Source organism: Mercenaria mercenaria, chromosome 4 (assembly GCF_021730395.1).
Source record: "Mercenaria mercenaria strain notata chromosome 4, MADL_Memer_1, whole genome shotgun sequence".
Taxonomy (NCBI): domain Eukaryota; kingdom Metazoa; phylum Mollusca; class Bivalvia; order Venerida; family Veneridae; genus Mercenaria; species Mercenaria mercenaria.
The window spans coordinates 62,050,498-62,072,226 of record NC_069364.1 but is presented as its reverse complement, the minus strand read 5'-3'; the positions used below and the strand labels follow the sequence as shown (position 1 = coordinate 62,072,226).

Here is a 21,729-nt window from a genome sequence, read left to right as displayed (position 1 = left end):
TCCTAAACTATCAAAGCTATTGCTTTGAAACTTGGAATACTTGTTCACCATCATAAGCTGACCCTGTATAGCAAGAAACATAACTCCATCTTGCTTTTTGCAAGATTTATGGCCCCTTTTGTACTTAGAAAATATCAGATTTCTTGGTTAAGTTTTATGTTTAGGTCAACTTTTCTCCTAAACTATCAAAGCTTTTGCTTTGAAACTTGGAATACTTGTTCACCATCATAAGCAGACCCTGTACATCAAGAAACATAACTCCATCTTGCTTTTTGCAAGAATTATTGCCCCTTTTGGACTTAGAAAATCAGTTTTCTTGGTTAAGTTTTATGTTTAGGTCAGCTTTTATCCTAAACTATCAAAGCTATTCCTTTAAAACTTGCAACACTTGTTCACCATCATAAGCTGACCCTGTACAGCAAGAAACATAACTCCATCCTGCTTTTTGCAAGATTTATGGCCCCTTTTGGACTTAGAAAATATCAGATTTCTTGGTTAAGTTTTATGTTTAGGTCAACTTTTTCTCTTAAACTATCAAAGCTATTGCTTTAAAACTTGCAACTCTTGTTCACCATCATAAGCTGACCCTGTACAGCAAGCAACATAACTCCATCCTGCTTTTTGCAATAATTATTGCCCCTTTTGGACTTAGAAAAATGGTTGAATATTATGTTTAAGTCAACTTTTCTCATAAACTATCAAAGCTATTGCTTTAAAACTTGCAACAGTTTTTCACCATCATAAGTGGACACTGTACATCAAGAAACATAACTCTATCCTGCTTTTTGCAAGAGTGATGGCCCTTTTTAGACTTAGAAAATCATGGGTAGGACAATATTTCTATTACACAAAAAAAAATCAGATGAGCGTCAGCACCCGCAAGGCGGTGCTCTTGTTAAAACTCTAACTTAGCATTACATTTATATGTCTTTTAGCCAAGTTAGATTTTAAAAAAAATCTATTTGACTACTATGAAATATGCTGTACTCCAAAAGTGTGAAGTTCAGTAAAAGTAAAGAAATTTAAAGTACTGGTATGTTCCTTTTAGAATTCTTCATCACTCACTTTAAATTACTCTCAGTGTTTATTATGATGCATTATTTATAGAATAATTTTTCCAGTGGAAAAGAGACTTTCACTTTAGGTGAAGGTTCTGTGATTTGATTCAGATAATTTTAGGAGATTTGTGAGACACTGTTAATCATTTCCAGTACAAACGCTTTGCACTTTTACTGGTATTGATTTAAATATTTCAGCTGTTATTAGACATTTATCCAGATATATCTGTCATACAGTACTTAGAAAAAAATTGTAATGGTAGTGTAAGTATTATGAATGGATTTTATGGGATTTCCTCCTTGACAGAATGCATTATCTCTGGAAATCCATTGATGAGAAACAAATTTGATGAGAATCAAATACAAGGATACCAAAAAAACTTTAATTGACAGTGGCATGGGATTGGCCGACTATTTCCATAAAAGAATTGACATTGAAAGAAAATTCCATAGTGACCATGACACATAATTAGGTCTTAATAAAGGGTTTCACAATCAGTGTAAGTCTTATTTGTAAGTATGAATTTATATGAATTGATTGAAAAAGGAGGTCTCCATGGCAGAGTGGTTAAGGTTGCTGACTCTGAATCACTCCCCCCTCTCCGATATTGGTTCAAGCTTCACTTGGGGCTTTGAATTCTTCTTGTCAGGAAGCCATCCAGCTGGCTTATGGAAGGTCAGTGGTTCTACAATTTCTACATTTGTACATGTTATAAACATAGTATTTAAACATTTTGCATATATATTTCAGGGTTCCAAGACAACAGGAGAACTGGACAGTCTGAAAAATGAGCTAGCTGCTGTTGACAAGGAAAGGGAATCTTTAATGTCTAAACTTGCTGACTTCGACAAGCTTACTTCTCTTAAAGGTAATGCTACAGGAGTTGTATATTTCAGGAAATATAGGCATATTGCTGGCCTGTGACTTCATGTAGAGAACTTTAGCATAACTTTTATATACTCAAGGGGCCTCCGTGGCCGAGTGGTTAGAGTCGTTGACTTCAAACCATTTGCCCCTCATCGATGTGGGTTCGAAACCTCATTTGGGGCGTAGAATTCTTCAAGTGAGGAAGCCATCCAGCTGGCTTACGGAAGGTCGGTGGTTCTACCCAGGTGCCCGCTCGTGATGAAATAGTGCACGGAGGGGCACCTGGGGTCTTCCTCCACCATTAAAAAGCTGGAAAGTCGCCATATGACCTAAAATTGTGTCGGTGCGACGTTAAACCCAACAAAATAAATAAATAAATTTATATACTCAAAGTAATGCCATATGCACAGTTGGAGAGGTTTCAACCTGTAAATGTTAGTTATTAACACTAGGTTTCTTTAGATTGAGAAGTGTGTGTTTAAAAAGCATATGGGAAAACATAGTGTGATCATATCAATATTTTTTGTTTGTAAAAAGAACTAGTAATGTACCTGGCAAGTTTCCATATTGAGATTTTCGTTAATGTAATTTCTGTGTGCAAATTTGCCCTTCTGGCAATATGTCTGGCTATTTCCAGTGTTTCTCAGAATGCTATAGGCACTTTATTTTAGCTGTCAGATAACTGAGACATTAAATAAATGACTAAAATGATTGATTATGTTTTTGTTGCATTCTAGATTGGGTTTGTTTTTGCATGCTAGAATGTGTTAGTTGTTGCATGCTATAACAGGCTTGTTTTTGCACGCTGGAACAGATTTGTTGTTGCATGCTAGAACAGGTTTGTTGTTGCATGCTAGAACATGTTTGTTGTTGCATGTTAGAACAAGTTTGTTGTTGCATGTTAGAACAGGTTTGTTGTTGCAAGTTAGAACAGGTTTGTTATTGCAAGTTAGAACAGGTTTGTTGTTGCATGCTAGAACAGGTTTGTTGTTGCACGCTAGAACAGGTTTGTTGTTGCATGTTAAAACAGGTTTGTTGTTGCACGCTAGAACTGGTTTGTTGTTGCATGCTAGAACAGGTTTGTTGTTGCATGTTAGAACAGGTTTGTTGTTGCATGCAAGAAGGGGAATGGTTTGATAATCCAATCTTTACATTCAAAATCTGTACCATTGTTTGCAGATGAATTAACTGGGAAAGTCACAGAACTTGAGAATAAATGTGAAATGTTAGAAGAAGATAGGAACCAGTTGACCTCAGACCTGGAGACAGTGAGGGCAGAAAGAGATCAACTACAAGTTCAGGTCACCAATCTACAGGAAACTCTCAGTCAGGTTAGTCAATTATAGCATGCTAGGTGTTGATATTTATGTCTCTTTTTGCCTTCGCCGTCCGTACGTCTGTCCGCATTCAGCTTGTCCAGCTTTCACAGGTCAAACTGGTGGCCGTATTTCGACGAGGAGTGATCAATACCAACCCTAGTTGTGCATATTGCAGGCACGTTGCGATTCCCTGCACAAAATGGCTGCCAGAGCTAAAAACAGAAAAATCTTGTCTGGCTTACACAGGTCATACTGCTGGACAGATTTCGACAAAACTTCACAAGAGTGATCAGTATTAAGCCTAGTGGTGCATATCTCTGACACGTTCTGTTTCGCTGCACAAAATGGCCGCCAGAGCTAAAGGTATACATAGGAGGGAGACGTATGTTTTTGTGACAAAAACACCTTTTAGTTCAGAGATGTGTTTGTTAAGTTCATTAATAAGTTCTGAAATATTAAAACAAAACTTTGGTTTGAAAAGATGCATGCTCTGAAAATGTAGTCTTTTACAAACACTGATGTGTAAATCATGAATATTAAAATAAAATAAATATTGCAGATGTTTAGACGTCGGAACTGTCTGCTTTTTTGAGACCAGTCAGTGTTACTTGAAAGTCAACAATCATCTATACTTTATGTGTTTCTGCCGACAATAGACACCCTTTCAAGGCAACACTCACTTTTACCTGTATTCAGACAAGACACACATTTTTTTGTAAATGCATGACTTTCCTGAAATAAGTCCAGTAGTTTGGATCTGAGAATACTCTGCATACAATATACTGAAAATATTTTTTTATTTTCTTCCCCTGCAGAATGAGAACGAACAAGATGATAACCAGACGCAAAAATTAACTGATCTTGAAAGTGAAATTGAGGCAAAGAAGACACAGATTGTACAACTTCATGAAGAACTTGGTGCTGCTAAGGAGGCACTGGAACAACAAACTACCATGGCAGAACAACTTAGAGAAGAAAAGTCAGCATTAGAAGAGAAGGTTACTGAAGCACAGAAGCAAATACAAGGTAACATTTTCAGTTGCAACAACTTTATTCTTTCTTTGATTTTTTGTTTCAGTCACTTTGCACTTCTTTCACTTGAGGGTATAAACAAGATACTCTTCCATTCCTAATTAATCTTCTGTTGCTCAGGGTGATAATATTTTCTGATTTTAAGTAAAGCGTTTCATTAAACATTGTTTGTAATACATTGAGAACAGAACAGAAAATTAGATCCAGTGTGGAACAACTGAATACATGTCTGGGATATTTATTTATGATAATCTTAATTGATGTGCAAATGAATCTCAGTCTGCCTAAAAGGAATTCAGTCTCGAAATATGGAAAAAAAAACTTAATACTGAGACTTCCTTTTGAGATATGCAGTTGAATTATTATACCCCAAAATAGAAAGTGTACGGGGCCATATTGGAGTCAAACATACCTGTCCCTTAGTTTGTTTCTCCAACTGTCCACTCCATCTGCTAGTATTCTTAACTGTTTGGAAGATTTTGTTACAACTCATATCAAATACTGACCTCTTTAAGACGATGTGCAGACAGCACAACCCAGGTCACTAGGTCCAATGTGAAGGTCACACTTTGAGGTCAAATAGCTTAACGTTGTGCTCACTCTGTATCTTTAAACCAATCCATATCTTCTAAATTGCAGAGACAATTATCATTAAACTAGCATCAAATATTGACTTCATCAAATAGATGTGCAGAGTGCACAACCAAGGGTGCTAGCTGTAAGGTCAAGGTCTCACTTGGAGGTCATTGGTCAGATAGCTTTAGCTTGTGTCCATTCCTTATCTTCTAAACCACTAAGAAACTTTCATGTAAATAGCATCAGTTCTTTACCTCATCAAGACCATGTTTGGAGAACACATTCTAGGTCACTTGGTCCAAGGACAAGATCACACTTACAGATCAGGGCCCAGTTGTTCGAAACTTTAACAGCCTGTTTGACTAATCGCCTGTTAAATTTTGATTCAAAATACTAGTCTTGGTGGGAAACACTAGTGTGATATTTTAATTTTACTGTAAAGACATTTTAGTGTTTATAAACCTTAAGTCATACATTCGTTTTGCTTAGTTTTCTAAAGTGTAAAAATATTACTCTAAAAGTTAATCGGTTGTTAGCTTAATCAACTGTTAAAGTTTCAAACAACCGGCTCCAGAGGTCAAAAAGCTACACCTTGTGTCTACTCCAGATCTTCTAAACTGCTTGGAAGATACAAAACTAGCATCAGATGTTCACCTGAGCGAGTCACTAAATTAAGTCCAAGATCAAAGATCATATAGCTTCAGGTCATGCAAAACACAACCTCTTCTTAATCACCTGAAGGATATTTTTATAACATCAGTTGTTAACTTTCTCAAGACAGTATGCACAGGGCACAACTCAGGTCAGTAGGTTCAAGGTCAAGTTCACACTGTCAAAGGTCATGATCACAGCAGTTTACTTTCTCTGTATCAAAGCAGTTTCTGGGAGTATTAATTACCTTTAGTGATAGCTCTAGTTATATCTGAAAATTCACTTGGCAGATGTTGAGAAGCTGAAAGGAGATTTGGAGTCAGAGATATCAGAGCTAAACAGAAAAATGACAGAAGAATTACAACAACCTCTACAAGATGTTGAAAAGGAAAGAGATGAACTTAAACACAAGGTAATTATAAGGGATTGAAGTTGATTGCACACCTCTGATACACAAAGTATTGAGAATATGTTTGCTTGCACAGCTCAAGGCTTCAAGCACACAAGAAATTGATGATATCTAATTTTGTAGATGATAAAAAAATACATTGCTTCACATGACTCAAGGAACATGTACCGATTTTTGCTATAATTGGTCATGTCTCTGTAGAATGGTAACCAGCTATTGTTTGATGATGGGGTGAATATCCAATTTCATGGACCTGTTTGTTATGATTACAGTTAAAAAAGAGCAGTGTGGTAAATGATAAGAAAAATGTGTACACACAGTCAGTACACAACTTTATCGAAATGAAATGAGGCTACTGGTTGGATTACATATTTATAGAAACCAGATATGATTGGCAGATGTTTAACAGATCTATATTTAGTATAGCTGTTGAGTTTGTTTTGAAGAATATGCTTGTTTAAGTTCGTTTAAAAGAATATCACTTTTTATTGTGAATATCATTTTCTATGGAGTTATTGACCAATGAGATAAGCAGAGTTTAAGAGTCATAAAATAATGGGATACAATGTGTTGGTTTGGTAAAACCTTACCTGTAATAATTTACTGTTGTCTTTCAGATGGAGGAATTACACACTGAATTAGATTCAGTGAAAAATTTATCGAAGGATCAGAAAGATGAGATAAATCAACTAACTGCGTCTCTAGAAACCCTCATAGCTGAGAAACATGAACTGGAAACACAGATAACCTCCCTTAGTAGAGAATCTACAGAGCTAGATAACAAGGTCAAAGATACTGAAGCTGAAAAGGTAGGTTCACCTGGGTTGACTAATGTGTTTAAACTAACAAATGTATAAAGTCTTGCTGAGTTGTCCTGTCTTATAATGCAAAATATGGATTTCTTTTACAAAATATATTACTCTTTTCTCAAGAAAAAGTCAGAGAAAATAAAGATCTGTTTATTCTCAGGGATAGAGGAATTTTGTAAACAAGATAAAGTCAAGGATATGTGAGGAATCTTTATTTTATCTGGCCATAAATTGATAGTTTTTAAGAGGCTGGCTGTGGGCCAACATTTCATAATTTGTCTCTGAAAAATATTTAACAGAATCAGCAAAATCAAATGATAGGGATTTTTCTAGACCTCTAAAAAGGGCAGGGTGCTGCTAAAAAGGGCAGGGTGCTGCTAAAAAGGGGCAGGGTGCATTTGCGCGTTGCGTACCTTTGTCTACGAAAATCATAAGGTAGATTTCCTTGGTTTTTGTCGTAATGTCTACATTGTAAGGTACTACAGAAAGATTTGCAATGAATCTGAATGTCTGGAAAAACATTAATACCGGTTTGTCTATATAACATGCTTATCATTTATAAATACAGCAGTTTGTTTTATGTTTGCATACATTATTTTTGTCTTGATTAGAAATATAGTATATACCATAAAGATACTATTGAATAATTCTGGTGCAAATCTGTCTTTATACATTCATACTCGTGTATAAATGCACAGTTTTTTTTTTTACCCCGGACCCCACCCCCCCTCCCTCAACCCTGAATCATGGGTGCATATTATACAAAAGTGTACACAATTTTCCAACTACGAATTTTAACAAAATAACTTTGTTTACGATTTTTCGCCATTTTGGTAAAGGGAAACTACTCTATGCGCTGACTGTCTATGCTAAATTCTGAGATTGCCGTTACGTTCTGTAAAAGATCGAGTGGTTTATTTTCTTTTAAACAAAATTAATATCATAGAAATTTAATAGTATTTTGATGAAATAAAAATAACAAAATCATATACATTCTGATAGGGAGTGATACTAATTAAAGATCGACTGTTATCTTCAACCGAGATCAAACTGTGAACAACAAAATTGACACGAGGTGCCAGGCTAATTGCCGATAATTACTGGCCATTTATCGGCATTTAATAAGCAGCAGACTTTGTTTTAAGATGTTTTTTCTCCTTTTTTAATCTGTTTTGCAGTTTGCTTTAATTGCTGACCTATCTAATTGTTGTTTGTTACGATTCGGTCGGTCGTCGTCGTCTGCATACTGATACTGCATACATGCCTCGGGCAAATACACAGCACCTGTGTATAGTCGGTGCTTGTCAGGACTTCGTATCGATTGACAATTATCTGGGATGGTATTTTGACAGATGATTGATGGGCAGTTCATTTAGAAATACTTAATTAATGCTCAAAGGGGCGGTGCTAAAAGGGCAAAGGGGCGCTGGAGAAAGGCAAAAGGGCGGCGATTTCCGGCAGAAGGGCGGGGCTAAAAATGGGCAGGGCGCTGCGCCCTGCTATTCCGCTCTAGAAAAATCCCTAAATGACCTCTTCCTTGACTTTATTGTTTAATTGCAGGTAAATGCTTGCTTTGCTTTGAAAAAATGATAGATAAATACTTAAATAGATATCTTGGTGGAAATAATGAAAAAATATATGCAAGCATTGAGACATTGAAGTTTATTTTCAAGGTTACTTGAGCACTTTTGTTAATTTTACAACTTTACTGTGTAAACACACATAATGAACACTTACAGATTGCACTAATTGATATTGTTATCAAATGAAAATAGAACAAAATACTGCTGCTCAAATTGCAAGACTTTGTACAATGTTCTTCACTCAGTGTCCATGACTTCTGTTTATGTTATACTAGATTTCTGGCCTTATTTTGTTTGTAATGACATGTAAAAGTAAAAGTAAGTTTTTAGCAATTAAAAGAATTTTTGATATGACTGTTAAAAGTAGTCAACAAGTTGTAATTATAATTAAATGCATCTGGATTGTAGCTTAATAACATAATAATTTCTATACAAATCTGAATATGTATGCTAATGGAGCGATAGAGGTAATTTTATGTATACTTTTTGTTGATTTTTGTTTTGCCAACCTTTAAACCCCAGTAGTCTCCCTTTCCTGGAAGAAGTTTGACATTTTCAATAAGACATTATGATAAGATAAAATGTCAGGCTTCATTCTATTTTCCTGTTTTCAGCTGCAACAGTCATCCAGATTGACATCCCTTGAAGAAGAAATTTCGACTCTAAAGAACCATTTAAACATGGAACAAGAAAAAGTTTCTTCATTCACGATGTCAGCAGATGAGCAGACACAAAAATTGACTGATTTACAAGAGAAAATTTCACAACTTGAAACATCAGTATGTGAGAAAAATGAACTTCTGGAGAATATAGAGAAAGATAAACATGCTAATTCTGAGCAATTGGAATCATGTAAATCAGAGTTGTCAGATCTACAGGAAAAGTTCAGTGTAGAGACAAGTTTATGTGAGAAACTAAAACACGATGTTTCAGAAAAGACTACAGAAATAAATGAATTTTTGGAATCATTGAATCATGATGTAGAAAATTTATTGAGTGCTAGAACTTACGTGGATAGTTTAGTATCAAGTAAACATGACTTGGAAACAGAATGTGATAAACAAGCTTCACAAGTGGCAAGTTTACAAAATGAAGTGAAGGATTTGAATAACAAAATAGATTCACTAACAAACTCTAAAACAGAGTTAGAAAATACAGTTAGGGAATCTGAGTTGCACATAAAACAACAGGCGAGAGAAATAGAAGTTTTGAAAGAAGGTGAATCAGTGAAAGGTGAAGAGTTTGAAACAAAAACTCAGTCTTTACTCAGTCAGTTGACAGAACTAGAAAACTGTTATTCAGAGCTTACAGCTGAAAAAGAAACATGTGATAAAACCATAGAAAAAATGCAGGAAAATATCAAAGATGTTAGAACTGAAAATGATAAAAATATTCAAGACTTACAGGCTGAATGTGATACTTTAAAACAGCAAATGCTAGACAAAGTTCAAGAAAAGGAGGACTCAATAAAGACTCTAGAAGAAGAGAAAGAAGTGCTCATAAAGAGTAACTGTGAGTTAAATCTAGTGCTAGAATCTGAAAGAGAAGATTTCACTGACAAACTTGAAAGTGCTAATCAAAGTTTGCAGTCAGAAAAAGAGAAAAGTCTCCATCTAGAGGAAAGAGAACATTCCTTGCAAGCAGAACTAAATTCTTTAGAAAATAAGTTTGCAGAGAAGTGTTCGGAACTAGATACAGCAAGGCTTAGTGAAGATGCTTTGAATCAGAAGTGTTCACATAAACATGCTGTGATTACTGAACTCAAAGAAAATGTAGATGAATTGAACCAAAATCTTTCAGGTTGTCAGAAGGAAATTGTTGCTGTAAAATCAAGAATAGAAGAACTGGAATGTCAGAACAAAACTTTAATTTCAGATAATGAAGACTTAGTTAAAGAAAACACAAACCTGAAAGTTGATAAAGAAAATGCAATACAGGAAAGGGAAACCCTTTTTAGCGAGAAAACTTTAGAGTGTGAACAGTTACAGACTAAATTAGAAGAGTCAGGTGATAAATGTAAACAGTTAGATGATAAAATTTTTAATTTGAATTCAGAACTGGATTTATTAAAGCAAGAAAGAGATGCTGTTCATGGTGATGCATCTGAAAAAGACAGTGCAATAGAAAAATTGACAAGGGATTTACAGTCAGTAAATGAGAAAGTAGTAGAATTAGAACAGTCAATAGCATCTTTGGAGAAAGATAAAGCAGATCTGTCAGAGAAATGTGATAAATTGTCAAACTCATTGGAAGAACTGACGGAAGAAAAAGTGTCAATTGAAAATGCAAAAGCTGAACTTGCAGAGAAATGTGAAATTCTGTCAAAGTCAGTTGAGGACTTAAACATCAGAAATAAAGAATTTTCAAGTACAATAAAGGAGTTAAATGAAAAGGTGTCAGACCTAGATAATAAACTTACTGAGCAAAAAGTTGAAACTGAACAGTTGTTCAAGGATCATGCATGTGAAATTGATGACTTACAGGATAAGCATAAGAAGCAGTTGGATTTACTGAGGCAAGAGCTGGAATCTGTACAAACTGAAGAACAAACCAGAAACCAGGTCATCACAGCAGAACTGGAAGCAGCTAGGGATGAAAACAGCAGCCTGATCTCAAAGGTTAGTGTCATACAGCATGAATGTGATAGAAAGCATGAGAAGTTGTCTGCCATGAAGCATGAATGTGATGTATTGCATGAACAGTTGTCTGAGCTACAAAATTCTTTGTTGTTTGTACAAAACACTAATGATCAGCTTACTGTAGAAAAGTCAGACTTACAGGCTCTTGTCTCAGATCTATCTAGTAAAGTTAATTCTTTGTCTCAGCATGAATCTGACCAAAACTCCCTGTTAAAACACTTGCATGAAGAAATAAATAAAATAAAATCTACTGAAGAAAGTAAAATTAGTATTATAAACAAGATAGAAAGTCAACTTGAATCGAAATCCAAAAAGATAGATCAATTATTGACTGAAATAAATTCAGAAAAAGAACAAAATTTGATACTTCAAGATGAAGTAGCCAGAAAAGATAGTGACCTTAAACAGCAAGAGGACAAACTAGAACAATTATCAAACAAATGTCAAAGTCTGGAAGAGAATGTTAATTGCAAAATTAGTTTAATAAAAAACCAGGAAGATAAAATAATGAAAATGAGTGAAGAGATTGAAACTCTCCTAGTGGAAAATGAGCTTACTAATAATAAGTTGCTGGCAAAGGAGGAAGAATTATTTAAAACGCATTCATCGTTGAGTCAAGAAAACACCAATCTGACTGAAAAAAATCATGTATTAACATGTACTTTGAAGCAAAAGTGTGAGGAAATGGAAACATTAATTGCAGAGAAGGAAGTTTTGACAAATGAGTATGAAAAATCAGAACATTTGTTGCATACCAAAATTGCTGAACAAAATGAATATGTACAGAAATTAGAATTTGATGCGGAAGCAAAAGACTCTAAAATCCATAATGTAACTCTTTCGCATGATAAGTTGGAACAGGAGTTTGATAACAAGTGTAAAGAAATAGAAAATTTGATAATTGAAAAAGAAACAGCTGTAAAGGAATATGAACAACTAGGTCACTCCCTGCATGCAAAAATTGCCATAGATAATGAACATAGGCAGAAATTAGAGCATGAACTTGATGCAGAACGTTCAGAAATCCATACATTGACTGTTGTAAATGAAAAGCTTGAAGAAGAATTAAGTAAAGCTAAAGCAAATATAGAATCATTAGATAAAGAAATGCTTAATAAAAAGAGTGATATTGACCATTTAAGTATTAAACTTGAGGAAATGAAAACAAGTTTTTGTGAAGTAGAAAAGAAAAATCACAAGCTCATTGATGAAAATAACAGTATTCAATTAAAGTTTGAGGAAAAATGTATACAATTTGATAAAATTTCAAGAGAAAAAGAGGAAACCATGTCTCAGATAAATTTGTGCCAAATTGATTTAGATAAATCCAGAGAGGAAAATATTGATCTCAAAGAACAAGTCAGTATATTGCAAACTGAAACCAAAGATTTACATTCAGTATTAGAAAACTTAAAAGCAAAAGATGTATCTTTACATTCAAAATGTGAAGCAATATTAAGCAATTTAGAGGAGAAGGAATTAGAAATTGCCAAAATTAATTCTAGTCATGAATTGTACAGATCTCATTCTGAAAAAAATATGGAAAAACTGGAATTGCAGTTAAATGGTTATCAGGAAACTATATCAGAATTACGCTGTCATTTAGAAATGAAGGAAAAGGAAATTCAAGAGAACTGGCTGAATAGAGTAGAATGTCTTGAAAACGAGGTAAGGCAATTAACCTCTGATGTAAATGCACAAAAGGTTCAGCACACAGAAAGTGAGAAGAAAAAAAGATGTCAAATTGAAGAACTTGAAAAATCTCTTGAAGACAGCAAAATCCAACTGCAGAAGTTAAGATCAGACAACCAGGGCCTGCAAACAACTGTTGAGGAACTCCAGAAGGAATTAAATTTGATTAATCGTCAATTAGAGGTAGCTGTTGCTGACAGATTTGAAGCTTTGAATGCTCTTAAAACTGAAAATGATTCTCTTAGCCTAAAATTGGATGAACTAAATGAAGAATCAAAATCTAAATGCCAGGAATTATCAGAAAGACTTAGTACTGAAATAGGTCAAGCAAAGTCACATTCAGATGAACTGTACTTACAACTTTGTGAAAAAGAAGATATAATTGCTCATCTGAGAAAAGAGGATGAGCAAAACAAAAGTCTTCATAGCCAAGAGATTGTAAACCTCACTGAAGTAAATGAAAGTAACGAAAAAGAGATCAGCTCATTAAAAACAAGTTTAGATACTGTTGAGAAAGAAATACTCAAAGAAAAAGAGTCATTGTCAGGATTGCAAAGTATATTGAATTCTAAAGAATTGCTGATTCAGAAACAGGTAAAAGAATTAGAGTCTTTCAGTGATAAAACTAAACATTTTGCGGACCAGGAAGTCACCTTAAAAACTCAAATTTGCCAACTTGAAGATTTTCTGAATCAGTCTGAGCAAAAACACTGTTCTGTAGAATCTGCACTGCGAATGAGTCAGACTCAAAACGTTGTTCTTGAAGCAAAACTTAAGGAAACTGAAAAATTCCATGAAACTGAATTGGAAGCGCTAAAGAAAAGAGTGAATGAAAAAGATTGTGAAATAAAAGAAGCAAGTGATAAGATAAAAGATTTGTATTTTGAAAGTGAACAAGTCAGACAAGAGCAGGAAAAACACAACTCAGTTTTTCTTCAGACAATAAAAGACTTGGAAAGTCAGGTAGAAACATTGACTGGCAGGTATAATGAACAATCTAGTCAACTGAATATAAAGGAAAAGGAAATTCAAGAACACTGGCTGAATAGAGTCGAAAGTCTAGAAGAAGAGGTAAAGCAATTAACCTCTGATATAAGCGCACAAAAGGCTCAGCACACAGACAGAGATCAGAGAAAAAGTTGTCAAATAGAAGAACTTGAAGCAGCTCTTGAAGAAAACAAAACCCAGCTTCAGGAGTTAAGATCAGAAAACCAGGACCTGCAGACAAATTTTGAAAAACTAAAAATGGAATCAAATATGATAATATGTCAGTTTGAGTCAGATATTGCTGACAAATATGAAGAACTGGAGGCTCTTAAGACTGACAATAGTTCTCTTAGACAGAACTTAGTTGAACTTACTGAAGAATCTAAATACAAGTGCAAGGAATTGTCTGAAAGACTCAATACTGAAATAGATCAGGAAAAATCACGTTCAGAAGAGCTTTACATGCAACTTTCTGGAAAAGATGATTTGATTGCTCTGTTGAGAAAAGAAGATGAGCAAAACAAGAGTCTTCATAGCCAAGAGATTGAAAACCTAACTGAAATAAATATAGGTCATGAAAAGGAGATCAGCTCATTAAAAACTAGATTAGAAACTGTTGAGAATGTAATGCTAAAAGAAAATGAGTCATTGTCAGAATTGCAAAGTATATTGAATTCTAAAGAATTGTTGGTTCAGAAACAGGTAGAAGAGTTAGAGTGTTTCAGTGATAAAGTTAAAAAATTTGAAGACCTTGAAGTCAGCTTGAAAACTCAAATTTGCCAACTTGAAGATTTTCTGAATCAGTCTGAGCAGAAATACTGTTCTATAGAATCTGTGCTGCGAATGAGTCAGACTCAAAATGTTGCTTTTGAAGCAAAACTTAAGGAAACAGAAAAAAATCATGAAACTGAATTAGAAGCACTGACTAAGTTAGTGAATGAAAAAGATTGTGAAATTCAAGAAACAGCTGATAAAATAAAAGAATTGTATACTGAGAGTGAGCAAGTCAAACAAGAGCATGAAAAAGACACCTCAGTCTTTCTTCAAACTATAAAAAACTTGGAAAGTCAGGTAGAATCATTAACAGACAAGAGTAATGAACAAAGCAGTGTATATCAAATACTTGGGACCAAGTTAGTCGAGTTAAAGGAGTCAAATGAAAATTTGAAATGTAAGGTTGTTGAATTGACAAAACAAAATGAGGTGCTTTTGAATGATAAACTTGCAGCTGAAGAAAATGTAAAACTAAAGGAGAATACTATTGAGACAATATCATTTAACTTAGAAAGCAATGAAACAGAACTTATTCAGTTAAAAGAAAAGGTGAAAGAGCAGGAAAATGTCTGTGAGGAATTAAATATTCACAATACCAAACAGGATAGAACATTGTCAGATCTTCATTTGCAGATACAACTTCTCTGCAATTCAAATAATGAACTAGAAGGTGAGAAGTATTCACTTACAGCAACCAACGAATCACAACAAATGAAGTACAAAAGTCTTCAAAAAGAAAATACAAGTCTTCAGTCTAGTTTGAACAAAGTTCTGTCTGAAGTTTGTCAGCTTAAAATTGAAATTGAAAATCTTGAAGAAGACAAAGTTAAACTACTTCAGAAAGAAAATGATTTGTATAAACAGATAGAAAATGAAAACCAGATACAACAAAACCTTATGATAGAATGTGAATCATTGAGAAAAGAACAGGAGAAGCTCATACATGAAAAAACAAGTTTAGAGGCTGAAATTCAAACAAATAAAGAAATTCTTAAGAACACAAAAGATCTTCTGTCATTTAAACAGTCGGATACTGAAGACCAAAAACATGAAGTTGCAGATTTCTGTAGAAGAATATTAGAATCTGATGAAAATATGAAGGCATTGTCCCAGAAAAATGCTAAAATGGAAGATATTTTAGACTCTTTGCAAGATCAGCTTGGTGATAGAGAATATGAACTATCAAATACACAATCTGAACTCACTGAGAAAAACAAACATCTTGAGGCAGCAATTCAGAAAGAAAACGAAATGAAGGTTATGATAAAAGAATTAAAAGAACAGAATGATGCTGTGAACATTAAAATTTCTGAGATGCAGAAAGAGAGTGCCAAGCAGCTACAAGAGTATAACATAATTGAGTCTGAATTGAATGCCTTGAAAATCACTTCACAAGACCACTTGGAAACACTGGAGCAAAGAGAACTTGAATTAACAGAAGAATTGAATGCAAAGGAAAAATTGGCTGAACAGGTTAAGGAAAGTGAAAATAAACTTGCTGTAACTATCAGTGAAAAGATTCAACTGCAGCAAGACATAGATGAAAGAATTGCTGAAAATAAATGTCTGATGAAAGAAATACAAGATGCTGAAAAACAGATTGCAGACTGGAAGGAATCACTTGAAGATATCACTGGAGAAAATGATGAATTAAAACAGAGACTGCTGACTGCAGACAATCTAATAGAAGATTTAGAAACCAAAGTGCAATCATTGAATGACCAAATTGATATGGAAAAGGCTTCACATGTGAAAATTGAGAAGAGTCTTAAATCATTTCAGCTTGATGCAGAAAAATTATCAACAGAAAAAGACGAGTTGGAAACAATATGCCATAAACAGACAGTGAAGATAGAAGAATTGATTGCTGAAATTTCTCATTTGAAAGAGGACAATACAAAATTGAAAGAAGACCTGCTGACTACAAGTGAAGAAAAAAATACATCTTTAACTGTTAACGAAGAAATGCAAAATGTCCTTGACTTAAGAGACGGTATAATTAATGGGCTTAGGGAAGAAATAGAAACAAAAAACAAGGTGATACAGGATCATAAATTGAAAGAACGAGGCTATGAAATGGATATTGAAAACAAAAATACAGAAATACAAAATCTTAAAGCTACAGAATTGGAAAATTGTGACAAGATAGAAAACTTTGAAATGCAGTTGGAAAGTATGACTGAAATAAGAAAGAGTCTTGAAAGTGATTTGTCACATAAAAGTGATGCTCTAGATGAAATTTCTGCTGATAAACAAAGCCTTACAGATAAAGTGGATGAGCTCGAGAAAGAGTTAAATATGAAACTTCAAGAAATGGACTTGACTTTAAAGCAGAATCATGAATATGAAAAGACAATTGAAACAATGGAGCACACAATTCACACACAGAAAGAAACTATAAATGATCTTCAAGACACAGCAGATGTTTCAAGCAAAGAATTGAAAGAAAATACTGAATCACTGTTGAAAGCAAAAGCTAAAATGGAAGATTTAGAAACTATAAGGAAAAAGTTAGAAACTGAAACCGAAAATTGTAAATACCAAATTGAGAATCTCAGGAAAGATTTGTTATCAAAGGAAGAGGAAATTGACAGGAATGCATATGAAAAGAGCAATGCAATAATTGAATTTGAAAAACTCAATGTAACTATCAATGAGCTACAGCAGAATTTGTCAGAGAAAGATAATGAGATTAGTAACCTTGCAAATAATATACAGGAATTAGAAGCAAATTTGTTAAAAGTGAAGGAAGAAAGGAATCTTAAAATAGAAATTTTATCAGAAAATATAACAGATCTTGTTACTCAGATGGATAATTGTAATGCCCAAAAAAATGAAATGCAGTCAGTGTTGGATGATGCCAGTTCAAACTTAGAGAACACAGAAGCTGCTAGAGATGAACTAGAACACAAACTAAGCTTTTGTGAAGAGTGTCTAAGAGAGAAAGAAAAAGCTTTTATAGCCCTTCAAGAGAAATATACTATGCTTCGGCATGAACATGATGAGTTATTTATGTCAGCAACAGACCAAGAAAAAATGTGTATAGACAAAAATTCTCAAATTGAACAACTGACGATTGAAAAGCAAGAGCTGCTGCTGAAAGTATCAGAATGTGAGAAGAATATAACAGCCAAAGATTCAGAGCTAACAGTCATGTGTAATGATAAATGTGTTTTGAAGGAGGAAATTGTTCAGATGAAGGAAACAGTTGCTAGCTTGGAAAGCAAATCACAAGAAATTCAGCATTCTCTTAATGTCACAGAAGAAACAAACAATAAACTAAACTGTGATGTTGAAACCTTGAAAAGCAAATTGAATGAGTTACAGAATACTCTAGATGAAAAATCTATTGAGTTATCAAAGGCAGTTGATGAAAATGTTATATTACAGAGTGCTACAGAGAAATTGCAGGAAGAGTTATTTGACAAAAGCAACCAAGTGTGTATAATGGAGCAAGTGATTACAGACTTGACAGAAGCAAATACATCATTAGGTAGTGAAATTGTGAAGATGGTGGATGCTAAAGCAAGAACAGACAAGCTAATTAACAGGTTTGAGGAAAGAATGGATGAAGCAGCTACAAAAGAGTTAGATTTAAGAAACATCTTAGATGACTACTCTAAACAAATTGAAGTTCTGCAGAAGGAAAAAGAAGACATGAAGGCAAATAATGATGAAATTTTAGTTGAAGTAAGAAACTTCAAAGAAATGTTGTGCAATGAAAAAGATGCACATTCAGAAACAAAGACAGCAATGGACAACTTGTATTTACAAACAAGTGACAGAGAGCTTAGTTTCAACACTCAGATTTGTATTTTGTTGGAAGAAATCCAACAAGTGACAGTCAAAACTGAAAGTGCTCATGCAGAAGCTAGTAAATTCTTGCAAAGGATTGGAATACTAGAGAGAGATAAAGCTGAAATAATTAATGAGAATGATATTCTTAAAACACAGAAAGATGACATTGAAAAACAGTTACTAGAAAAATTTCAGTGGGTGACTGAAATAAGGAGCCAGTGCGAAAGTAAAGATAAATTAATGATTGAGAAAGAGAAAAAGATTATTGATCTTGACAAACAAAATATAATGATTAGCAGTGACTTTAGAAATCTTCAAGATCAGTACAAGAAAATGCTAAAAGACCTTGAGGATTTCAAAACGGAAGGAGAAAATGTAAAGTCAGAAAATGATTTGCTGATCAAGGAGTTGCAGGGTGACAATTCTTTGTTACAGGAAAAGGTTAGCATGCTAGAAAATCAAACAAAGCAGTCTTTGGAACATGTGAATTTCAGTATGTCTGAAAAATTGGAAGAAATAAATGCATTGACAAAAGAAAACTATAACTTGAAGATTCAGCTGAAGAATGCAGAAGTTAAATCACTGGCTGTAGTTGTGGGACTAGAAACAGAGAAAGATTCACTCACTTCTCAGCTGGAAGAAACAACTAAAAGGTATGAGGATGAAATCTTCAAATTGAAAAGTGATATAGAAGAACAAAACCAAACGAAAATTGCTTCTAAAGATGTTGAACTTAAGTTAAATGAAAGTTTAGGTGATACTTCAGCTTGTGCAGAAAACTTTGAAGAAAAGGTCAAATTGTTACTAGAGCAAGCAGAAAGAAAAGATGAAGAAATAGTGAAAGTGAATCTGTCATTACAATACACTGAATCTGAAGTTAATGCATTAAGCAAAGAAATTGAGTCTTTGAAGAATGAAGTTGAAGACCAGAATGAAGTTATAGCAGAGCAGAAAGATGAAATAGAAGGACTAAATAACATTAATGATAAGCTTAACAGTGTTTTAGAGGTGGCACAGAGTGACAGAAAAACATTTGAAAAGAAATTAAGTGATGCAAATTTGAAGGCAGAAAAGATGTCAATACATAGTTTGGATTGTGAGGAAAGGATTGAATCAATTCTTAGCAAGTCCAGAGAATTGTCAGATAAACTTGAACATAGAGACTCTGAGGTCACAAAATTGTTACAATGTATTGATGAACAAAAGGTAAAATTGGCTAACTTAGAAGAGTCTCTTGAAATAAAAGAGAATGAAAATATTGTCCTTAGTAATGTTTATTCAGACTTAAGAGAAGAAACATTATCTGAAAAAGCAGTTTTATCGCACATGATGCTTGAATTTAACAGTTTGAAGAATAAGTTTACAAATCTGGTTGACACTTTGATTCAAAAGGATGAAGTCATTTCAACTTTGGGTGAAAAAATAGAAACTTTGGAATGTTCAGAAGAGGATTTAAGAAACAAGATGTCACAGCAAGAGTATGACAAAAATGTCATGGCAGAAGAAGTAGTGTTGTTAAAGAAAGACTTCTCAGAGAAAGAGGTTGAAGTAAATATTCTTGAAGAAAAGCTGAAAGAAGCAATTAAATTTAAAAATGAAATGTCTCAAACACAAAATGAATATACCATGAAATTGGAGTTAGAAGTGAACAGTTTACAAGAAAGTTTAGCTTCTGTAAAAAATGAATTGGAACAAAGTCATGAAAATGAGTTGAAATATGCTACAAAAGAAGATGAGTTTTCTCGTAGCACTGAAGACAAAGACATTCAAATTGAGTACCTTATGCAAAGTTCTAATAGTATGAAAGAAACTATTGGGAGAAAAGATACAGAGATTGAAGAATTGAAAACAGTGATAAAAAATCTTGAAAACTTGTTGAGTGAATCAGAAATTAATTTAGAACAAAACCGATCCAAAATAGCTGAATCTAATGACACAGTTAGAAAGCACCATCAAACGGGCAAAAAAAAGTTGAAAAACTCTCATTGAAAAGAACTTAAAAAAAACAATAGTGAAAATGTTAAATTTGAGCTAAGTTGAAATGAAAGGTTATAGAACTATCAGTTTTCAAAAACTTGAAGAAAGTTCAATTGTAATAGAGCAAGCAGAACGAAAAGAAAAAATGTAAGAATTGTCATACACATAATCTGCAAGTAGCTTGAACAAAGAAAAGTCTTTGGAAAGTTGGCGAATTGAATATAAGAGAGAAAGATATTGAAGGACTATAACATTACAATAACATTATTGTATTAGGTGAAGGTGACTAGCAAAAACATTTAAATGATTAAGTTTCTGAAATTTGAAGCAGAAAAGTGTCAAACATTATTTGGATTGTAGAGGCAAGGACTGATCAATTATAGCTGCAGGATTAGTAATAAATTGAACATAGAATGCTCAGGTTTGCAAATATTGTTACATATATTTACAAAATGGTAAAATTTGGTACTTAGAGATCTCTTGAAATATGAAAGAGTAAAAATGTAATAATTTGCCTTTAAATGTTTGACTTAAAGAGAAACATTACCCCCTGAGCTTTATGCCACATATGCTTGATTAACGTTTGAAGATGATTTACAAAATCTGTTTGACATTTGTCTCAAAAGGTGATCATTTCAAATTTGGTTGAATAGAATTTGTGTCTAGTTAAAACAAGCATGTCACACAAAGTTTTGTAAATGGCAAAGTAAGTATTTTAAAGAAAGACTTCCAGAGAATATGTTGAAGTAAATTTCTTGAACAAACTACAAGAGCACTTATTTGAAAATGAAATGTCTAACACAATGTAACTATACCATATGTAAAGTCATTTTCGAAATGTGTAATCTGTAAAAATATTGGAATACGAAATTGAGTTGAATATCTCAAATAGAGATGCACCTTTTTAGTGAGAAGTTCTGCTTTTGAAATCAACTAGGAAAAATATGGAAAAAGATCATTTGAAAAATAACAAAGTGATAAAATCTTGAATACGGTGCGTGAATGAAATTAATTTAGAACATTAAATAGCTGAATAATAGATATTAGAAAACACAATCGAAGTCTAAACTTTATTTAAAAAACTTAAAACAATTAGTGAAATTTAGCACCTTACAAAGGATGAAGAGGTATAGATTATTTTAAAAGAGCAAGAAGTTCATTGACATAGTGATGAACTGAAAAGAAAATCGTTAGATGTCAGTGCCTATTCTGCACGTAACCTTGACGGATGGACAAAGCTTCTGAAAGTGCGCAATTGATTAAAGAGGAAATCATTATGAAGAGTTAAGACATCAAGACATTTTAAACAGGTAATTTCTAGTCAAAACTTTACTGATTTAAGTTTCCTGATAGATACTGAGACAAAGTTAAAACTTATTTGATTGTATGAGCAAGACTAGACAATTAACCTTGTGATTGTAGGGTCATATAAATTCAGTTGCAAGATCTTGCATAAATGGTCCATAGATGTTATCTTTGTTGATTTGTTAGTTTGTAATGATCTGCTTACAATACTGAGCATATTCATCAAATCCAATGTAATACATGGTTTGCCTT

At 33.5% G+C, this 21,729-nt stretch overlaps 1 protein-coding gene across 4 annotated transcripts in view; it reads left to right on the top strand.

Annotated features, from left to right (window-relative positions):
* LOC123552917 (uncharacterized) overlaps positions 1–21,729 on the top strand; it is a 66,678-nt gene that overhangs the window by 18,291 nt on the left and 26,658 nt on the right. For 3 of the 4 annotated variants that reach the window (XM_053541466.1, XM_053541465.1, XM_053541464.1), the window contains 6 exons: positions 1,810–1,927; positions 3,106–3,257; positions 4,061–4,271; positions 5,795–5,916; positions 6,531–6,722; positions 8,920–10,923. In XM_053541466.1, the coding sequence (XP_053397441.1) occupies positions 1,810–1,927; positions 3,106–3,257; positions 4,061–4,271; positions 5,795–5,916; positions 6,531–6,722; positions 8,920–10,923 (2,799 nt within the window). The remainder of the gene's footprint in view (positions 1–1,809; positions 1,928–3,105; positions 3,258–4,060; positions 4,272–5,794; positions 5,917–6,530; positions 6,723–8,919; positions 10,924–21,729) is intronic. The other variant, XM_053541467.1, reaches the window with a different exon arrangement.